At 35.7% G+C, this 23,006-nt stretch overlaps 2 protein-coding genes across 2 annotated transcripts; both read right to left on the bottom strand.

Annotated features, from left to right (window-relative positions):
• Window positions 1-422: 422 nt before the first annotated feature.
• Window positions 423-23,006, bottom strand: LOC109174422 (putative late blight resistance protein homolog R1A-10). Its single transcript, XM_019323658.1, has 5 exons — window positions 22,963-23,006; window positions 19,798-20,314; window positions 2,325-3,318; window positions 605-2,241; window positions 423-428 (listed from the first exon to the last, which is right to left on the bottom strand). Exons 2-5 carry the CDS (start codon window positions 20,275-20,277, stop codon window positions 423-425), a joined length of 3,117 nt encoding a protein of 1,038 aa, XP_019179203.1. The 5' UTR covers window positions 20,278-20,314; window positions 22,963-23,006.
• LOC109174613 (putative late blight resistance protein homolog R1A-3) lies at window positions 17,307-17,938 on the bottom strand. Its single transcript, XM_019323857.1, has 2 exons — window positions 17,622-17,938; window positions 17,307-17,430 (listed from the first exon to the last, which is right to left on the bottom strand). Exons 1-2 carry the CDS (start codon window positions 17,913-17,915, stop codon window positions 17,362-17,364), a joined length of 363 nt encoding a protein of 120 aa, XP_019179402.1. The 5' UTR covers window positions 17,916-17,938; the 3' UTR covers window positions 17,307-17,361.

Here is a 23,006-nt window from a genome sequence, read left to right as displayed (position 1 = left end):
TCTCCACCCGTAACGAATTCCAAAACAATGAATATAATTGTCTTACTCCTCATCACCTGAAGGCAGAAAGCAATAAAGGCATGGCAAATTTAAAATAATTAAAAAAAACTAAAGAAAATAAGTAATTTATCAATTTATCAATTAATAGTAAGCATGACAGACTAGGACCAATAATTATGAATGAAATTTAAATTTCAATAACAATTAGATAATTATTTTACAAATAAAAAAGGATTAAACTTTAAAAGAAAAAAAACTGAAACCGCCAAATAAAAAATGAAAGCAAGCTAATAAGCATGATTTTCCTTTAAAGGAAAAGAAAAAGGACAAAACAAAATAAACAGTTGTTTGCAAATGCAACATACCTGCCCAGGCTGCCCTAGCTTATTCATCCAATCCTTCCTTTGAGATGTTTACTTTTATCAATGCTGGAAACAATAAATTTAGTTATTAAAAGAAAGCAGGTGAGCACGCATTTATATAGGTAAGGAAATATGAGATACAGATAATTATTGATTGCAAAGGAATTGCTATCTTGAGCAAAGAATTTAAATAGCATGAAATGTAAAACGATCAGAGATACAATGAAGGGATAGAAAGAGACCAAAATATTTTTGAAACGAACAACGAAGGCTTCATTTCCATAGCTTTGCTTCTCATCTTGAATACGCTCTGCGGAAGCCAAAACAGAATGCTGACATTTATTTAAATGAATTAATGCAAATGTGGTGATATTGGCAAGCACAATAGGGATCTCTTGCAACGAACTGCAACCAGTTAACTCTAAATGTTGAAGCACAGGGAAATGATCATCCTCAACATTCCAATCTTCCAAATTCCAGCTTTCAATTACCAACCTTTTCAAATGACGGAACCCTCCCTCAGATGTCTCCCACACTCTGCCTTTACAAGCACGTATCAATTTTAGAACTTCTAGATTCTGCAACATACCAATAAGCCTCATATCACTCCATGGAAACCTAGTCTCAAAGAATTTGAGCTTCTTAAGATTTGGTAGAAAACTAGTTGCCCATGGGATGCCGCTATACTGAAGTTTGAGATTCCACCTTTTGATGCTTAGTTTCTCAAGCTGCCCCAAGTGCACAAAATTATAGAAACCATCTGAATTTTCATTTTTAACAAATATAATTTCACCTTGAATTCCCAATTTTTTTAAATTCGGAATCGTTGTAAAAAGATCCTTTGTACAACACTTCGGACGCAACCAAGATATAGTCTCTATGTTTCTATGAACAACCTCTGAAGCCTCTAACGTAAAATGAATTCCGTCAACATAAATTTTCCTTAACAGTGGCATTTTCCAAATTGCAGATGCATTAGAGGAATCCAATATAACACTACATCCACGGACAATAAAACTTTGCATATTCCAATGCTCAAAGAGCCTTAGATTAAGAGGGCCTACTTTTTCACTTAAGGACAAAGCTAAGTATCTCAAGTGAACAAGATTTGCCATATATAGCATCTTACCTTCAAAGTTCCAGAATCCAAGTTTGATGTCTACTACTCTTAATAGTTTGAATTGACAAAGCACCTTAATGCTTAAATCAATATAATCAACAGAGTGTAAGGAATGGAATTTCTCAAAGCACTTAGATGTAATTTGAATATTGTAACATCCAGGTTTAATACTTATCCAAGGACAAGTTTCTGAAAACAAGTGATGTGATTTCCTCTTGTTAAATGGAAGTTTTACTGGTCTAGCAACAGCACCATGATAATCATTTCCAATGACATACAAGAGATTTTCACATCGAGCTTCTCTTAAGCACAAGTCTCGCAAGAGATCATGCATCCTAATTGTCTTGATTTTGCCATTGTAGCTCTGTTTGCCAACAAGAACAAGACTTCTATCAACAAGATCTTGCAAGCATTCCATGGCCACTTTCTCCAGATTCTTATTGTTCATTGCCTCGAAAAATCCCTCTGCTGCCCACAACCTAACTAACTTCTTTGCAGAGATTTCATAATCTTCTGGAAAAACTCCAAAATATAGAAAGCAAGCTTTAGAGGGGTGTGGTAATTGGTTGTAACTCAAAGATAGTACACTTGAATATGCTTCATTAGAATCACCAATTACACTTTCTTCAACATTCTTCCACTTTTCCACCTTCTCCTCTGTCTTGGAGAGAAGACTAGCTACTAAAGTAATAGCTAGAGGTAATCCTTTACATTTCTTCACTATGGCTCTACCAATTTGCTCAAACACCAAAAGAAATTCTGTTTTACCAAACACATTGCAGTAGAGATTCCAACTTTCATTGGCATCTAAGAAAGCTAAGGCATGTTAATGATAGAGTTACTTGAACTAGGAGCACATTTACCAGCAACCACCTCCCTGAGCCGAGAAGTCAATAGTATACAACTTCCATTATTATCATCTGGAAAGCATCCTTGCACACTATCCCAAGCAGTAGTGCTCCATATATCATCCATCACTATCAAATATCTTTGACCCTTCAAGTGTTTACGTAGACGGTCTGCTAATTGGCCTTCGTCGTCATTGTTTCTTTGTTCATCACTTGATGCACTAACACAACCAACAAGGCATTGGAGCATTTGTCGCCGCTTATATTCTTGAGATACTGTAACCCATGCTCGCATGTAAAAGTGATAAGTAATTGATGGATCTTCATAGACTTTCCGAGCTAAAGTGGTCTTGCCTATTCCTCCCATGCCAACAATTGATACAACTTGTAGCTTCTTCGTTGATTGTCGAGTGAGCAGATTCATTATCGTCTTAAACTCCTCGTCGCATCCAACCATTCTACTGTCAAACTTTGAAGCGCTTTTGGAAAATTTACTCACAATAATATTATTCTCGCGTTCTTGATCAGCAGGCGGCGATGATGTTGAACCAATGAGTGAAACACCAGTGATTGATGGACCCTTTGCAAGCTGCTTTTCACTTTTAATCTTAATCAACTCCATCTTGAGGTCATCAGTCTGTTTTACTGCTTGCTCGAAGATTTCGTGAAGCCTGAGGAGGCCATCCTTCTCTATACTGCTTGATTGAAGATATATGCTAGTCAATTCCATCTCAATCCTTTCTTCAGCTTCGGACACTACATCTCTCATCTCTGCCTCTAAATCTTTCATCGCCGAATTATTATAGGCGATCTCAGATTTCTCAAGAACTTCTTGGAGGACACCAAGATTTTTATGGAGAGAATTAAGTATTTCTTGGTTGTCTTGAAGAGGCAATCGTGGTTGTGATTGCAAGAAGTGTAGATGGAGTGTTCCTTTAAGAGAAGTTACAGCAGCATAAGCCATTTGCGTCTGTCGTCTATGCGGTAGCTGATCAGAGCAGAACAAAGAAGAAATGAAAGATGTAATGCAATTTAGAGAGTCTAAACAACCATGATTTTAAAATTATTTTAGCCGTAGTGGGTTAGCAGTTTGTTTTTTTCTAGGCTTATTCTCAGATAATTAGTTAATTTGGTGGTTAACTGGTTATATATAATATTTAAATATAATTATATGTACCTAGGAGAAATATAATTACATTTTTTATTGTAGAGCAGAGTTATGTTATACCCTAAGGATAGAGTCCGTCCGACGTCCCTAAATTATACGTATGTCCATCTTTGACCTCTAAATTTTGACTAAAGTGGGGTTTTTAGTCACTCATAGAGTGAAGCTTCTAACAATGTTAAGCACAACACTGAGAGTGCATTTGGAATTGGTTCAAACATTAGAATCAAAATGTTAATAAGAATCAAATATTTAGTAATGATAATGAGTTAGTTTAAGTAGAATGAGTCTTTGTGTTTGGTTATAAATAGAAATTGAAATTAAAATAGTGGTATACTTCAAAGCACCAATCCAAAAGGCTTTCAACTGACAATTCAATTATATAATGGCTCTAAGTGAAATAATGGCAAGACCGAAGCATTATATTTGTAATTGAAAAAATGACAGCATTATATTGACTTTTAGTACTTCATATTAAAATTTATGTGGTTTTCTGTAACTTGTAACACTAATTGCGAGTAATATGCAATTAAATATTAGAGAAAGATAATGACAACATGAGACGAAATTGTTTAAAATTAAGTGGGAATCTTACAGCTCAAATTTGTCTTTTCTCTCTCTCTGTTTTGTGTTTATCGAAGGGAGTTCCACTAGATCCAAAATAGGAACAGTTAATCAGGTTAATGTTTCAAAAATTCGCTTTAAGAAAAATTAAGTAGGGATTGTAGATTATGTTCAATTCATGAATACACGTGAATAATGGTGAGCTTCAAAATAGGAAAATAATTTTTAAAAAATAATTAATTTTTAAAAATAATTAATTTTTAAAAAAATATTTACATTTGTTAGTGTTTAATTCAACCTTAGAAATCAGTCATTTTTTATTTCATTAATATTTTTTCAAAGATTTGGATTAAGCTTGCTCTTATTATAGATGCTTCTATGATTTCAATTGCATAAAAAGAGTATGTATTGAATTAGCTAAGGTTGTTGTTGTGAGTATGTTATAATTTGATCTCTTGTATCATTTAGGATTGAATTATGCTTGAGAATCTTTGGAACTGTGTGTAGCTATAAGAATAGGACACACAATTAGACATACTACATACTCACAATTTCAATCTGACTTTGAAAAAACAGGATTGAAAGAAGATCAACTTTGTGGGTTATGTGTTTGATAAATTGTTTCAATCGCCATAAGAGTATGATTCTTTGATATAAATAAGAACTGGAAGAAGATTACCTAAAGCAGCATTAAGAAATCCCAGTAGTCTCTCTTCAGCCTATCAGCACAAGCAGATAGCTAAGCTTATCTCCACATGGCGGTAATTGAGTCCTTAGCTTGAAGAAAACAGTAGTCCTTAGCTTGTTGCTGCTATTGTTCTGACGGCAAACAGATCTGTTGGAATAAATTAATAAGAAGATAAGAGTTGATATGAAATTCCCATGTTGAGAATTCAGGTAGGTGCAATTTAATAATATAAGAAGAGGGATCAATTTAAATAGCTCATTATTATATTGAGTTAATACCCAAAATCGTTCTCGACTATAGTAGTTTTTCTCAATTTTGTCTTAAATAACTTTGGTGACTTAATGTAGTCCCAGAGTTTTGTGTTTTTACTCAATTTAGTCCTAGACTTTTGTGTTTTTGCTCAATTTAGTCCCACATTTGTTATGCTATCCATTTGGTGTTAAATAAATAAACAATTCAGTAAATTCAATATTGGCATCTCTTTACTCATAGACATGTGGATTGTGAAATCCTTTTTTTTTTTTTGCGAATTACTCCCAGAATTACTCCTAAAACTGCGAATATAAAATTTGATTTGCAAGTCCGGGAGTAATTCTGAGTGTAATTTGTACAAGAAAGAGGAATTTCGCACTTCACAGGTTGAAAGTAAAGAGAGATTAATATTGACATTACTGAATTGTCCCTTTATTTAACACCAATTTGACGGAATAACAAATGGAGGACTAAATTGAGCAAAACACAAAAGTCTGGGACAATATTAGGTCACAAAAGTCGTTTAGGACGAAATTGAGAAAAACCACTATAGTCGAGGACTGGGTATTAACTCTTATTATATTATGCCCACCATATGCACAGTACATAATTGACATTGATTACCAAAAAAAAAAAACAAAAACAAAAAAACAAAAACAAAAAAAAAAAAAAACAAAAAAAAACAAAAAACAAAAACATGGTTGGGGCAATTCCCTTCTGGCAGCAGAGCATAGTGGCTAATTAATAAATGAGCTCTCTTTGTGGGAGAGAATTTCAAGATAACCCGAATTCGATTCTCACAAGTGACGATTCCCTTTGGGCCAGCTTCTGTGCCTCTTGGAGCAAATCGGGTGGACCTGGACCGTTAAACGGACAGGGAAAGACCCGGACCACAATGTGTGGTTTCCACCAAAAAAAAAAAAATAGTGGCTAATTAATATAATTCAATTCCAACTCTCAGCTTGTCATGTGATTAAGGCATGCAGCGAAAGTGGAGTACTTAAAGATAGAAAACTCCTATCTACTAATTAATCCACGCCGTCCACTCTCTGCTTTTAGATGGAAAAATGAGTTGAGATGAGATGAAGAAATAACACCAAATTTATACCACAATTATATTCAACCACAAACCATAATATATACTTTATGATGCAACACACTATGTATTCACCCAAATTCATTACACCAACAAACCCACAACAACTACAAAAACCATTCTCTACGATCAGACTGAAAAATTGACTCTGAGCCAACACATGTACAATACGATTCGTTGATCGCTTAACAAAAGACGCGAAAGTGTGTGAAAAACAATTTAACAGTGATTTTATGTCAGCTAAGACAAGATAAAATGAGGACTCGTCATTGTCATTTGATAGGCCTCGAACCACCGACAATGCATCTGTTTCCACTTGAAGCTTTCCTTGATACCTCGTCTTCAGCCAACTGAGCACCTCCCAAATGGCCACTGCCTCCGCCACTTTGGAAGAGTAGACTCCTATCCAAGGTATACTCACAGCCGTGATAAAGGTCCCCTGGGACATACCACCTTCATTGGGGACACACCACCTTACTACACATTGGTTTTGCTGTGAAGAATTTAAGTTGCATGAAATGTGAAACAGTCACACGCCGTTTGAGCTTCTTTAGATTCGGCAACATATCAATAATCCTCATATCACTCCATGACGATCAAGTCATGATGAATTTGAGCTTCTTTAGATTTGGTAGAAAACTAGTTGCCCATGAAATGTCACTATAGGGCAGTTTGAGATCACACCATTTGATGCTTAGTTTCTCAAGCTGCCCCAAGTGCACAAAATTATAGAAAACCATATGAATTTTCATATTCAAAATGCATTTATCTTTGAATTCCTAATTTTTTAAAAATTCGGAATCCTTGTAAAAAGATCCTCTGTACAACACTTCGGACGCAACCAAGTTATAGTGTCTATGTTTCTACGAACAACCTTCGAAGCCTCTAATGTAAAAGGAATTATGTCCGCATAAAAATTTCTTAACCGTGGCACTTTCCAAATTCCAAATGCCTCAGAGGAATCCAACGTAACACTAAAATCCACGGACAATAAAACTTTGCATATTCCAATGCTCAAAGAGCTTTAGTTTAAGAGGGCCTTCATCTTCAAATGCACTTTGGGACAAAGCTAAGTATCTCAAATGAAGCAACAAAGATAAGAGATGAAGCTTGTTGCTTCATCTCAAATTTCAAAGATGAAACTACTTGCTCTTTCATAGAAGAAGTTTTCTATTTGTTTTAGATCAAGACGAAGTCTAACTTAAAAATTGAATTTTACTTTTAATCATATGATTGATTACCATAGTATTTTTTACATTTAGTTATCAATTATTAATTTGATCATATTTAATTTGTTTTTTAATTATTTAAAATGAATATGTCATTGTAATTATGGAACTAACTAAAATGGGATTAATTCTAAATATAAAAACAACAAGGTATAAAAGGATATAAGATTCAAATTATTAAATAGTGGATCTGTGGTGCAATGGTAGCGCGTCTGACTCTAGATTAGAAGGTTGCGTGTTTGATTCACGTCGGGTTCAATTCCCCTATCCATCAAGGATTATCTTTTTCCTCACCCTAACGTCGGCAAAATAATAATGTCAAACAAGACAAGACCGTCTAGCTCATTGTGTTCGTTGGTTTGAGCCCCATGGTGGGCGTTTTTAGACTTCCTTCATAATCGGACTGCGGACATATACTAATTAATGAGTAAAAACAAGACCGTCTAGCTCATTGTGTTCGTTGGTTTGAGCCCCATGGTGGGCGTTTTTAGACTTCCTTCATAATCGGACTGCGGACATATACTAATTAATGAGTAAAAAAACAAAACAACAACAACAACAACAACAACAACAACAACAACAATAATAATAATAATAATAATAATAATAAGGTTACCATTAAAAAAGAAAAATCCTACCATTTACAAAATTTACAGGTGATTTTCTCAGGGAATTTGCATCCATTTACAAATTCCCAAAGAATTTGTCGAAAAACTCAACAAACACTTGAAGGAAGGGAAAGTCTATAATATTCACAAACTTTGCTTTGAAGCGCTAGATAGAACCATGCAAAGATTTGTTGCGCTTTGTAAACCTCTGCAGTGTAAAAAGAACTTTCGGTGGTAAAACTATTGTGTTAGGTGGTGATTTTCGTCAAATATTGCTAGTAGTGCCCAAAGGTACAAGACAAGATATTGTAGCATCATCCATAAATTCATTTTATCTTTGGAACAGTTGTAAGGTGTTGAAGTTGACCAAAATTCATAGTACATGTAGTGTGAAAATAATTATTAGTCAATTATACTAATATCTGTAGAATTGTATATTGATCTAAATATTATTAAAATATTTTGTTGTTACTACCCATGTGGTCTACAAAGAAGTTTTCAATAATTTGTAATTCTAACCAGTGATATTATGTTTTCTTTTTATGCGAAGATGGAAAAATTGGTATATATCTACACACAAAATATATCTTCCATACAAATTAATTAGGATAACAATTGATTTCTATATCTGAGTTGCTCGATAACGGCCAAATTTGCCCAATTTATACAAATCCTAAATACTGATATATAAAATCTCCAAAGTTTCAGCACCATATGCATACATCTACACATTGGCTATAATTTGAGCAATTATTTCTCGAATTCAAGCAAGGATAACATCATAAAACATAACCGATCAAACCCATTTCTTCAATTGCACTATATAATATTTGAAGTTATAATTTATATAATTGTATATATCCATCCAAATTTTCTTAAAATATTATAACAAATTTATTATGTGCATCGCACGACTGAAAATACTAGATAATCAAATAATGTCATGTTAGGAGAGAAAATAATGAGGGGAATAGAATCTACCCAAAAACCCATATTTTTTAAATTCAGAATCATTATGAAGAGACCCTTTTGTACATACAGCACTCAGGGCCCAACTAAAATATTCTTTCTAAGTTTCTATGAACAACCTCTGAAGTTTCTAATGATAAAATTATGCCAAGAAAAAAATTGCTTAACAGTGGCATTTTTCAAATTCTACATACATGAGAAGAATCCAAGATACCACATCCATGAATGATAAAGTTTTGCATATTCCAAAGCTCAAAAGGCTTTAGATTAAGAGGGTTAAAATATTCTCTCGTGGACAAAGCTAAATATTCCATTTCAGGCCTATTCCGCGAACCAAACATGCCATTAGTACCTTAACTCCACCCTTGCATAATTTAACTTCCATGTCTATTGCTCTTAGTAGTTTGAAGTGTGAAAATACCTTGGTGATGAAATCAGTAAAATCAAAAGAATGGGATTTACTGAAGCATTTGGATATGAGTATATTATTGAAACATCTTGGTCTAATACTTATCCATTGACATGGTTTTTAGAACAGGTGATGTGATTTCTCTTGTATAAAGGAAGATTTTCAAGTCCAACAACCATCATGATAATCATTAACAATGAAATTCAAGAGATTTTCATGTCGAGCTTCTCTCATACACAACTCTAACAAGAGATCATGTATTCTTATTGTCTTTATTTTCTCAGTATAGCTCTGTTTGCTAACTATAACAAGACTTTATCAACAAGCTAAGATCTTGCAAGTACTCCATAGCCACTTCCTCTAGATTCCAATGCTTCACTGCCTTAAAAAATCCTTCGGCCATCCACAACCTAACCAACTTCTTCACCGGGATCTCGCAGTCTTCTGGAAAAACTCCAAAATATAAAAAGTAAGCTAGGCTTTCAAGGGGTGTGGTAAATGGTTGTGACTCAAAGATAGTATTCTTGAAAATCACCAATTTCAAACCTACTTACATTATATTCAATGCAACATTCTTCAGCTTTTTCACCACTGCCTCTGTGTTGGAGAGAAGACTAGCTACTACAATAATATCTAAAGGAAGCCATTTACATTTCTTCACTATGTCTCTACTAATGTGTTCAAACGCAAAAAGAAACTCCATTTTACCAAATACTTTGCAGTAGAGATTCCAACTTTCTTCCACATCTAACAAACACAACATGTTTAGGGGATAGCTTCCTGAGCTAGCATATTCAGCAACCTCTCTTATTCGAGTAGTCAATAGTATACGACTCCCATTATTATCATCTTGAAAAGCATCTTTAATTTGCACATTATCCCAAACAGTAGTGCTCCATATATTATCATATCATCTATGACTATCAAATATCTCTAATCTTTGAAATGCTTATACAAACTTTCTGCTAATTGGTCTTGGTCATAGCTTAGCTTTCTTCTTGTAGTTCATCACTTGCTCCAATAACACAACCAATAAGCTGGCATTTCAGCATTTGTCCCATGTTATAGTCTTGAGATACAATAATCAATGCTCGCATGTCAAAATGAGAAATAATTGATGGATCTTCAAATTGAAGTGTAATTAGCATGGGTTCAAATTGATGCTAATCACCTTAATTACCAACTCTATATATCACTTAAAAATTCTTCATTATTCATGGGCAGGAACAAATTGAATTTAGTATTGGTTAAAATTGATGCATCTGTCAAAATCAATAGATGAGATGGTGAAATGTGAAGTTGAGCATTGAATACATGGAGAGGAAAAGAAGCAATTGTACTGTCGTTGTTACACCAGAAAGAAAGAAGGACTGCTCCTTTTATAAGGGAAGAAAGCAGTTATAACAGAATGAAAGAAAGAGAAAAGACCAAAAAGCCCTTGGCAGTTATTTCTGTTATCCCTTCTTCAGCTTCAGCCTTGTTTCATCTTCAGCTTCAGCTTGTCTATTACACATTCTCCATCACCCCCCCCCCCCCCCCGTAAGCTTGGAGTGTGAACATCCTGAAGACCAAGCTTAAGTTGGAAGGCATCAAAGACTGGAGCTGGCAGAGTCTTTGTAAAGCCATCAGCTAGCTGCTTCTGAGAGGGAATTGGTAGAAGTTTAATCAACCCCTCATTAACCTTTTGTTTGACAATGTGGCAATCAATTTCTATATGCTTCGTTCGTTCATGGAAAACATGGTTTTCCCCGATGGCAACTGCTGAATGATTGTCACAAAACAAAGAGGTGGGAATATCAAAGATAACCTGCAAGTCAGCTAGGAGGTAGTGGAGCCATTGGATCTCACACACAGTTGAGGCCAAGGCCCTATATTCAGCCTCTGATGAGGACCTTGAGACAGTGGCCTGCTTTTTAGTCTTCCATGAAATCAAGTTGCTTCCAAGGTAGACACAATAGCCACTAATGGACTTCCTAGACTCTGGACAATTTGCCCAATCAGAGTCTGAAAACCCTAGCAGCTTCAGCTTGGATTCTTTCTAATAGTATAAGCCCTTTCCTGGTGAACCCTTTAGGTATCTAAGCACCCTGTGTGCAGCAGTGAGGTGAATGGAAGTAGGCTTATAAACAAATTGGCTAAGTTGTTGAACAGAATGTGAGATGTCTGGCCTGGTATTAGTTAGATACAGAAGTTTGCCAACTAACCTCCTGTAAATTTCAGGACTATCAAGTGGATCACCCTCTGTACTGGTGAGCTTAATTCCTGTGGTGGCTGGGCTCCTTGCTGGTTTAACATCCAGGAATCCATTCCCCCTTAGGATGTCCAAGGTATACTTCATCTGAAACAGACTGACTCCATTAGTAGTCCTGAAGGCCTCAATACCCAGAAAGTAGTTCAGACATCCAAGATCTTTGATTTTGAAGGATGTATCCAAGAATTGTTTGAGAGCATTGATCTGAGAAGAGTCAGTCCCAGCCACCAAAATATCATCAACATAAATGAGAATAGCAGTGAAAGAGCTGCCTGAGGTTTTTGTGAACAGGGAAGGATCAGAAGTGGACTGAGAATAGCCATTGTCAATCAAAGCCTTTGTCAACTTAGCATTCCACTGTCTACTGGCCTGCTTCAACCCATACAAGGATCTTAGTAGCTTACACACTTGTCTTGGTTTATCACTGTGAAAGCCAGGAGGTAACACCATATATACTTCTTCCTCTAGATCACCATGAAGGAAAGCATTGTTTATATCCAATTGTTGAATGTCCCAGCCCCTTGCAATGGCCACAGCTAGAAAGGTTCTAATTGTAGTCATCCTTGCAACAGGTGAGAAAGTCTCAGTGTAATCTATCCCCATTTGTTGAGTGTATCCCTTGGCCACAAGTCTAGCTTTATACCTTTCTATTGAGCCATCTGCTTTATGCTTTATCTTAAAGACCCACTTGCATCCAATAGGAATTTTTCCAGCAGGCAAATCTGTCAATATCCAAGTCTTGTTGGCAACTAAGGTCTCTATCTCAGTCTGCATAGCTTTCCTCCATGATTCATCTTTAACTGCTTCATTATAAGAGTGTGGTTCATTTGCAGTTAGGATGGATGATGCACATAATCTGTGGCTTAGGGGCAGGTCATCATATGAGATGACATTGTTTAGATTGTGTGGAGAAGTTCTTTTTTGTGAACTGACCTGAGTCAGGGACTGACAATAGTAATCTTGAAGTCTTGCAGGGATGTTCCTTACCCTTCCTGATCTCCTGGGCTCTGGCTGATTGGAACTTTCCCTCTGAGGGTATACTTCTGTTCCATCCCCAGAACTATCAACATGATCTGTTGTGGACCTGTCTGTATTAGGTAGCTCAGGACTAACTCTGGATCCAGTATGTTGTAAATCTTCTACATACATGGAATCTTGCTCAACATCTGTTGGATGTGTGAAAGGGAGGCTATGTGTGGCAATTGAGTCAACATCTGCATCAATAGGGATCAAGGGTAAAGCTGGATTTAACCCCTGATTATGGAAGCTTTCTGATACCCTATCCTTGAAGGGATACACATTCTCATAAAAGGCAACATCTCTGGAAATGAATGTACATTTGTCAGAAATATCATATAGAACATAACCTTTTACATTGGCTGGGAATCCCAGAAATATACACTTCCTTGCTCTTGGCATCATCTTATGTCTTCCTTGGGGAATGGTGCTACCAAAACACAAGCAGCCAAAGCTTCTTAAATGACTATAATTCACAGCTTTACTGTATAGAAGCTCATAAGGAGTTTTCCCATCATTCACTTGTGTGGGTAATCTGTTGATCAGGTAAGAAGCATGGAGGACACAATGCCCCCAGAAACCCAAAGGAACACCTGACTGAAACTTGAGAGCCCTTGCAACATTCAAGATGTGTTGGTGTTTTCTTTCTGCAGTGCCATTTTGTTGTGGTGTGTAAACACATGATTTCTGGTGTACAATTCCCTTCTCATTAAAGAAAGAATCCATGGAAAATTCAGTCCCATTATCAGACCTCACTGTTTTGATTTTTACTGAGAATTGAGTATCAACATAGGAACAGGAATTCTGGAATAGGCCCTTGACCTCTGACTTGTTTTTCATCAAATGTATCCAAGTGAACCTGCTGTGGTCATCAACAATGGTTAGGAAATAATGCTCTCTTTTGAAAGAGGCAGCAGCAAAAGGCCCCCATACATCTAAGTGAATCAAATCAAAGCATTTTTCAGCTCTTGTATTACTAGCAGGGAAAACTGATCTCTTTTGCTTGGCAAGATGACATATATCACAAACAAAATCAGTGTATTTATGAGATTGCACAAGTTCAACACCACTAAGGTTCTGAATTTTATTGATGGGGTAATGTCCCAACCTATTATGCCACATTTGCAAGGTAAGGATATTACAGTATTTTTCAGAGTTATCATGCTGTCTTCTCCTGGCAGGAGGGTGTTCAAGCAAGTAAAGTCCTCCTTTGGTCCTAGCAAAACCATCCACTATCCCATGTAGTCCCTGAATATCACAAGTATTAGCATTCATGACAAGAGTGCAATCATTTTGTTTTGTCAACTTGGTGGCAGAAATTATGTTGAAAGTGAAAGAGGGAATGCAGAGAACATTTTTCAGCAACAAGTTGGGGAATAACTTGACTTCCCCCACATGTGTGACTTGTACATCTTCTCCATTTGGTAACTTAACAAATATGTCAAGAGTTTTATGGCAGTTCTCAAGGTATTCCAAAGAGCATGTGATATGATCAGTTGCTCCTGAATCCAAGATCCACATATCTGAGCAATTCAAAACAGAATTAATATGGGGTTTAGAGATAAACCTGCCTTCCTCAGAGTTATTAGGCATGGTGATGAAATCTGGCTTCATTCCAGCCTTGCTCACTGTGATAGCAGCACTGGTAGAAGCTGGATTGGTCTGACTCCCTTGAGTTTGCCCTTGCAGAAGGGAAACCAGCCTCTGAAATTGATCAGCTGTCATTCCAATATCACTGACTGGGTTGACAGAGAAGTTTTGATTGTTCTGGCTATCATGATTCTGTTTACCCCTTGATTTGAAACCAGGTATCCATCCATGAGGATATCCATGCTTCTTAAAGCATTTATCCACAGTGTGCCCATTCATTCCACAATATGTACACTTGGCTACACTCTTTCCTCCAAAACCACTGAACTTCTTCTTGTTATTTGAATTAACCATAGCTACAACATTCTGCTCATCTGCTGTCTAATTTTGAACAGCATTGGACTGGACAATCTCTGAGTTCTTATAGCTACTTGAACTATTGATTTTCCTTTCTAACTTTAAGGCCATATTTAGGACATTTTCCATATTTGGAAGAGGTTCCATCACCAGAACACCAGCTTTTATGGCTTCAAATTCATCACTTAAGCCTTCTAAGAACCTGATCACTTGATCATCCTCCTTATCCTTCTTAATTTTGCTCATAATAGTGCAATTGCATCTAGGTAAGCATTCACAGACAGGCAAAGGTCTCACAGCTTTCAGTTGTTCCCATAGTGCATTACATTTAATAAAGTACTCATTAACTGAGGAATTACCTTGCATATTCTTGTAGATTTCATTCTGGATCTCAGCGATTTTGTGAGGATCTGCCTAGGAGTACCTCTTCTTCAAGGCATTCCAGATTCCTTCTGCTATCTCAAAGTATAGCATACTTTCAGCAATGGACGGATTGAGAGATCGAAGGATCCATGCACATACGATGTCATTACATCTCTTCCAAGAGCTATACCTAGGATCCGTGTGAGCTGGACAGACAATCGATCCATCTACAAAGCCAAATTTATTCTTCACGCCTAAAGCGATCTTCATAGACCTGCTCCAAGTCGCATAGTTCTGTTCAGACAAAGGAGGAGAGACAAGAATCGTGTTAGGATTCTCAGTTGCATGGAGGTACATTGGATCATCCAGCTCGTCTACTCTGTGCACCGGACTTTGGTTCACTGGAACTTGCCTAACCGGAGTTGAAGTCCCTGCTGTGTTTCCGGCAGGGTTTGCTGCATTTGCCTCTCGATCCATGATCACGGCGGCGGCGTAGCTATGGGGCCGATCTGATACCATGTCAAAATCAAGAGATGAGATGGTGAAATGTGAAGTTGAGCATTGAACACATGGAGAGGAAAAGAAGCACTGAATTGTACTGTCGTTGTTACACCAGAAAGAAAGAAGGACTGCTCCTTTTATAAGGGAAGAAAGCAGTTATAACAGAATGAAAGAATGCGAAAAGACCAAAAAGCCCTTGGCAGTTATTTCTGTTATCCCTTCTTCAGCTTCAGCCTTGTTTCATCTTTAGCTTCAGCTTGTTTATTACACATTCTCCATCAGCATCATTCCTTCATAACCAAAGCTAGAGAACATCCATTATCTTGTTCAGAAACTTCTTATGGTGAATTTATGCATATCGAGTGTCGATTGTTTAAATAAGTGCTAAATAACCAGCATAGAATCATAGCCTCTGATTGCGTTGTGGTAAAAAAAAATGTGAAGATTGCATTGGTTGGACAAATTTGTGAAAAAACAGGTATTCACATTAATGTTTTCTTTGATGAAAAATGATAAAGTGATTAAGTCACTACCTTTTTCACTAAATTCATTGAATAATATTTTATTCACATTTTACTTCGTATTTATATATAGAAAGCTCTCGAGGTGGATTAGGAATTTAGAGGCCCTCCTCTAAAAAATAATAATAATAATAATAATAATAATAATAATAATAATAATAATAATAATAATAATAATAATAATAATACATTTCTATTTGATTTTGACATTTGTAGTTTTTCAACTTTGTAATGATTTTGTGTTATGGATTATCTAGGATGTTCTAAAACTTTGTAATTTGTACTAATACTTGACTTGTTTAGGCCTCTTAGCTCTTAGCCTCTTACTACGTAATACCAATGTAGAATACAAAAATTACATTTTTTTTTTTTGCTAAAAAATTTAAGAAAATTTAATGAAGTTGTGTAAATTTTAATTAAGAGAAAATTTCACTTTAAGTCCTATGACTATTAGGATCTTGTTAATTGCAGTTTATGAATTTTAAAACTATAAATTTAGTACCTTAATTATTCATTTTTTCTCAATTTCAATCACTATGGCCAATTTTTCCGTTAAAACTCACAGAAAAATTTTAATTGGTCACATTAAATTTAATCAAAAGGGCATTTTGGTCTTTCTATCTTCTTCTTCCTTCTTCATCTTCATCCATCTTCTCCCTTATTCTCATCTTGAATCAGGAATTCACTTCTTCTTTCTTAAGTTAGTTTTTAGCTTAATACTCATATCGAGAACCAATTTAATTAACTCCACTTTTTGGGTTTCCTTTGCCTTAATTGCAATATCGCACCACGTGTCAGTAAATCTTCAAGCTTAAACTTCTTCGATCAAAAACATTTTATGACGTACTCACTGTAACTTTATTCAACACAAATTTTGACTAAGGTTGAATTGACTGAAATCCAGAGGCGAAGGCCGGTGGTGACTTTCTTCAATCTAATTAATGGTCGTTTTTCACATTAGAAAGGCCCACAAGGCTAATAAATCAAATGGAACAGATCTTATGCTCTCTCTATACTTATTTTCCTTTGATGATATTTCTCATTGTCCCCTGCGGATCTCTTCGCTAAAAATTCCCCTAGGCAATTTGATCGGTGTCACTGAAATGGAGAAAAATTGAATAATTAAGGAACTAAATTGACAGTTTTAAAACTCGTGAACTGCAATTAATAAGACCCCATAGTTATAGAACCAAAATTGAAATTTTCTCTTTTAATTAATCATTCTTGTTGCGTTGATGGATAATAGTACAGTTGCTCCATTTGCTCTCTCTTCACCACTCTGTTACGCAAAAATGGTTAGTAAACTGCTGCAACCAAAAAGAGCATCACATGGTATAATTGAAAAAACATTGACAGCAGAGTATTCTTCTGAGAGGTAGAAACCATTGCAGTTTACTAAAATTTATAATAGTGTGATTTGCAACAGAGTATATATTCTGCCAAATACCTGCCTAATCCTGCAAAAGATCACTCTCTTCCTCCCCATCCCATTGTTCCTCTTTGTTGTTTACAGGCTTCGTCTGCAATCGATAAGTTAAGTAAAAAAGAAAAGGTGAATACACAGCAGTTAGATAGGTAAGGAAATATGAGATAGAAGTGAGAGGAAACAGATCAGTTCAGATATATATGATGGCGATGAAGAATTAATCAAGTAGCATGAAGTAAGTGCATGTTAAATGATCACTCATATATTAGAGGGATAGAAAGAGACCATAATATTTTCCGAACGAACAAGGAGGGCTTTTCCATAGTTGCTGTATTGCTCTTCTTGAATCAACTTTGCGGAAGTCAGAACGGAATCCCAACAGCAGTTTAACTGAATCAGTGCTAGTGTGATGATATCGGCAAAACCACTAGGGATCTCTAGCAAATGGTCGCATGTACGTAACTCTAAGCATTCTAGCCTAGGGAAATTGTCACCCACGGCATTCCAACGTTCCAAATATTCATTTTCAATTACCAATCTTTTCAATTGACGGAACCCTTCCTCAGATGGCTCCCACATTCTGTCTTTCCTATCAATAGCATCTTTCAGTTTTAGAACCTCTAGATTCGGGCAACATACCAATAAGCCTCATATCACTCCATACCAAACTAGTCTTGAAGAATTTGAGCTTCTTAAGATTTGGTAGAAAACTAGTTGCCCATGAGATGCCGCTACATGGAATACGGTTGAGATTAATATGCCACATTCTGATGCTTAGCTTCTCAAGCTGCCCCAAGTGCACAAAATTATAAAAACAATCTAAATTGTCTTCCTCGTATCTACCCTTAATCTCCAATTTTTTTTAATTTGGAATCCTTGTAAACAGATCCTCTGTACACAGCTTAGGGTCCAACCAAGATAATCTCTCTAAGTTTCTATGAACAACTGGCAAAGTTCCTAATGAAATAATCAATTCAATGTATAAATTACTTAATAGTGGCATTTTCAAACTTCCAGATGCCTCAAAGAAATTGTCTGTCTCTTCATGGTTATAAACAATAAAGCTTTGCAAATTCCAATTCTCAAAGAGCTCAAAATAAATATATTTGGGGGGATTCATTGTTGAATACCTCAAAGCTAAGTATCTCAAATGAATAAGATTTGCAAGCTCATTTGGTAGCTTATATCCAAAGCAAAGTAGACATGCTATGTCTACTACTCTTAGTAGTTTGAAGCGTGAAAATAGACGTTCCGAACTTGTATGGAAATAAGAAAAAGGACAGTGAAAGGAATGTGATTTGTGAAAGCACTTTGTCAAAGGAAGTAGATGAAACCTGCTTGATGCAGCACTTATCCAACGACAAGAGATTTTCTTCTCGAAAAATGGAAATTTTTCATCTCCAATAATAACATTCAAGAGATTTTCATGTCGAGCTTCTCTCAAACACAAATCACGCAACAAGTCATGTATTCTTATTGTCTTCATTTTCCCATTGTAGCTCTGTTTGCTAACAAAAACAAGACTTCTATCAACAAGATCTTGCAAGCATTCCATGGCCACCTCCTCCATATTTCGATGCTCCTCTGCCCTCAAAAATCCCTCTGCCGCCCACAACCTAACCAACTTCTTTACAGGCATCTCATAGTCTTCTTGAAAAACTCCAAAGTATAGAAAACAAGCTTTTAAGTGGTGTGGTAATTGGTTGTAACTCAAATATAATATTCTGGAACATGCATCATTAAAATCACCAATTACATATCCACTCACATTTTTTGCAACATTATTCCACTTCTCCACTGCCACCTCTGTCTTGGAGAGAAGACTAGCTATTACAGTAATAGCTAGAGGTAATCCATTACATTTCTTCACTATGTCTTTACCAATTTGCTCAAACATTGAAAGAAATTTCGTTTGACCAAACACATTGCAGAAGAGATTCCAACTTTTATCGGCATCTAAGAAAGGCATGTTAATGATAGAGTTACATGAACTTGCATATTCAGCCACCTCCCTGTGCCAAGAAGTCAATAGTATACGACTTCCATTATTATCATCTGGAAAGCATCTTTGCACGCTATCCCAAGCAGTAGAGCTCCATATATCATCTATCACTATCAAATATCTTTGACCCAACAAGTGTTTACGCAGACTGTCTGCCAAGTTGTCATTTGATGCTGCATTAACACAATCAATAAGGCATTGGAGCATTTGTTCCACGTTATACTGTTGAGATACAGTAACCCATGCTCGTTTGTCAAAATGAGAAGTAATTGATGAATCTTCATAGAGTTTCCGAGCTAAAGTGGTCTTGCCAATTCCTCCCATGCCTACAATTGATACAACTTGTAGCGGCTGTGCAGATTGCCGGGTGAGCTTATCCATTATTGTATTGAACTCCTCGTTGCATCCGACCATTCCATTGTTGAACTTTATTGAAGCATTTTTGTAAAATTTACTCGCAGTAATATTATTCTCGCGTTCTAGATCAGGTTGTGATGATGTTGAACCATGGAGTAGTCCTCTTTGTCGCATCCTTACACCTTGTGATGGACCCTTTGCAAGCTGCTTTTTACTAATTTTAATCAACTTGCTCTTGAGGTAATCAGTCTGTATTACAGCTTGAATGAAGATTCCATGAAGCCTGAGGAGGCAAGCAAGACGCTTCGTCCAACCCTTTGCTAGATAAATGGTAGTCAACTCCATCTCAATCCTTTCTTCAGCTTTGAACGCTACATCTCTCATCTGAGCCTCTAAATCTTTCATCGCCGAATTATCATTGCCATAGGCGATCTCAGATTTCTCAAGAACTTGTTGGATGAAACCAAGATTTTCGTGGAGAGAAACTATTTGTTGTTTGTATTGAAGAGGGAAGCGTGGTTGTGATTGCAAGAAGTGTAGATGGAGTGTTCCTTTAAGCGAAGTTACAGCAGCATAAGCCATTTGCGTCTGTCTATGTGGTAAGATGATCAGAGCAGTACTTAAAAGAAATGAAAGATGTATGTGATACAACGCTAAAGTCTAAACAAACCATTGGATGATTTTAAAATTAGCACCGTAGTAGGTTAGTCTTTTTTTCTTTTTTTGAAGGCTTATTGTGAAAAGAATCCGAACCTCACAATTATATTCAAAAATTTAAGTTTTGATAATTTAATATCAAATATTCGTACCCTATAATAATTAGCAAAAACTTGTGTGAGGCCGTCTCACCGTGAGCGTGGGTCGGGTCAAGTCAATATGAAAATGTAATACTTATACGCACAAATGTCATACTTATATGCTCAAATGTAATACTAATCAAGAATAAAAATGTAGTTATTTATAAGGGTAAATGTAATACTTTATATTTCGATTTAAAAGTATTACATTTTTCCTCAAAAGTATTATATTTTCTCTTAAAAGTGAAGAGCACTTGCCAACATTATTTATTACTGAAAATGTAATACTTTTGGTGGAAAATATAATACTTTTATATCAAAATACAAAAGTATTACATTTTTCCTCAAAAGTATTACATTTTCCCTTATAAGTTAACAAAAATTTTATTCTTGATTAGTATGACATTTGAGCATATAAGTATGACATTTGCAATAATTCGACTCGACCCAACCCCGTCTCACGAATAAGGATTCGTGTGACGGTCTCACACAAGTGTGATCCACAATAATTATGTCCTATTATTCTAATTAAAGAAACTATGCAATTTTAGTCTCTTAATTTTTCCTTTCTAGCGGTTTTATTAGTCCTTAACTTTTTGCATGTCGTTGTAATATACACTCTAAACTCTTCAAAAAATTAGTTGCAGTTTGATGAACCCCTAGAACAACAAAACAATTAAATTCTATTATCATTTTAGACGACCCTGGGGCTCATTGAAAAGTCTCCTTGCTATGTTCGCCAGTCTTGAGAGCGAGAGCCGAGTCGAACTTGCTCTCTTGCCACGCCTTTCACTCACTTGGTTGAGGAAGGAAAGAAAGTAGCTAGGGCCTATGGAATTGGATCGAACGAGAAGGATGAGATTGGGTTCAGTTAAGGTTAGCTAAAAGGGTTAAAGCCTAATTCCTATCGAGCTGCATCTTCGTACGCAAAGTCATTATATTTAGTACATAATTATTTTAGTACTTTTTAATGTCATTTCTTCTTTTATTATAATTTTCTTTAGTCTCAATATTTCATTTGTAAAATAAAAGCATATTTTAATGGGATCGTGTAAAGAAAATAGGAATGATGTGACACAATTGATCTGAAAACAAAAATTTTAGGCAAGAAAATTGTCAAATCTCTATTTTGCATATGAAATGCCAAAACTGAAAATGTTATAAAGAACAAAGATAATAAAAAAAAATTTAATACTGTTGACTCTATTACAAGGTAGTATCTGTTCTATACTTTCTCTATCTATTACAGCTCAAAGAGTCAATACCCCACCATCAGGGTTTGATCCTGTGACCTTCCCTCAAGGGGAGCCATAGAGGTGCCATTAACAAGGTGCTTGGCACTCCAAGAGTTAAAAATGCAACTTTTTTGAAGAGTTACGTTAGTGGTGTATATATATATTATTGCAACGGCAAAAAGTTAGGGATTAAAACCGCTAGCAAAGAACAATTGAGAGACTAAAATTGCATTTTTTTTCCTTTAATTAACCTTACAAATAATTTAACTCTTTTGGTTTAGATATTAGTTTGGACTTTGGGGGTCATAATACTTAAATATAATTATATGTAGGAAAAATTATATTTTTGGTTATTGAGTTATACCATAAGTACAGACTCCGTTCCTAAATTATACGCATGTTAATTTTTGAACTCTCAGATTTAATCAAAGTGACATTTTTAGTCCCTCATAGATTGAAGCTTCTAACAATTTTAAGCACAATACATGAAGGGTGCGTTTGGTTCAAACATTGAAATCGTAATGGTAATAGGAATCAAATACTCAATGAATGATAATGCGTTTAAATAGAATGAGTCTTTATATTTGGTAATAAATAAAAATCGAAATAAAAATAGTGTTATATTTCAAAGCACCAGTCCAAAAAGGCTTAAGGCTTTCAACTGAAAATTGCATAATGACTCCAAGTGAAATAATTGCAAGACCGAAGCATTATATTTTTAATTGTAAAATATAATGGCAGCATTATAATGGCTTTTAGTACTTCGATCATATTAAAATGTTAAGCGGGAATCTTACCGCTCAAATTTGTCTTCTTTTCTCTCTCTGTTTTGTGTTTATCGAAGCCAGCTCCAGCTAGATCCAAAATAGGAACAACTAATTTGGTTAATGTTTCAAAATTTAGCTTTAAGAAAAATTAAGTAGCAAGGGATTGGCCAGGACTATGTGGTCTAATGGTACCCGGGTTGGACTTCCATTTGGAAGATTGTAAGTTCAAGCCTCAGTGGAGGCGTTATTGGTTCTTTGTGTTTCAGTAGGTTGAGAAAGTATATGAACAGATACTATATTGTAATAGAGCCAGTAGCATTAAAAAAAAAGAGTAGCAAAGGGATTGTAGATGAGGTTCATGAATAAGGGTGAGCTTGGAAATAGGAAATTAATTTTTAAAAACTAATTAATTTTTTTAATAAATATTTACAGATGGCGGCTGAAGAAGAAGAAGAAAAAGAAGATTACCTAAATTAAAGCAGCATTAAGAAATCCCAGTAGTCTCTCTTCAG

Source organism: Ipomoea nil, unplaced genomic scaffold (genome assembly GCF_001879475.1).
Source record: "Ipomoea nil cultivar Tokyo-kokei standard unplaced genomic scaffold, Asagao_1.1 scaffold0642, whole genome shotgun sequence".
NCBI classification, from domain to species: Eukaryota; Viridiplantae; Streptophyta; class Magnoliopsida; order Solanales; family Convolvulaceae; genus Ipomoea; species Ipomoea nil.
Note: the sequence above shows the minus strand (reverse complement) of the source record. Positions and strands in the feature narration are given on the sequence as shown.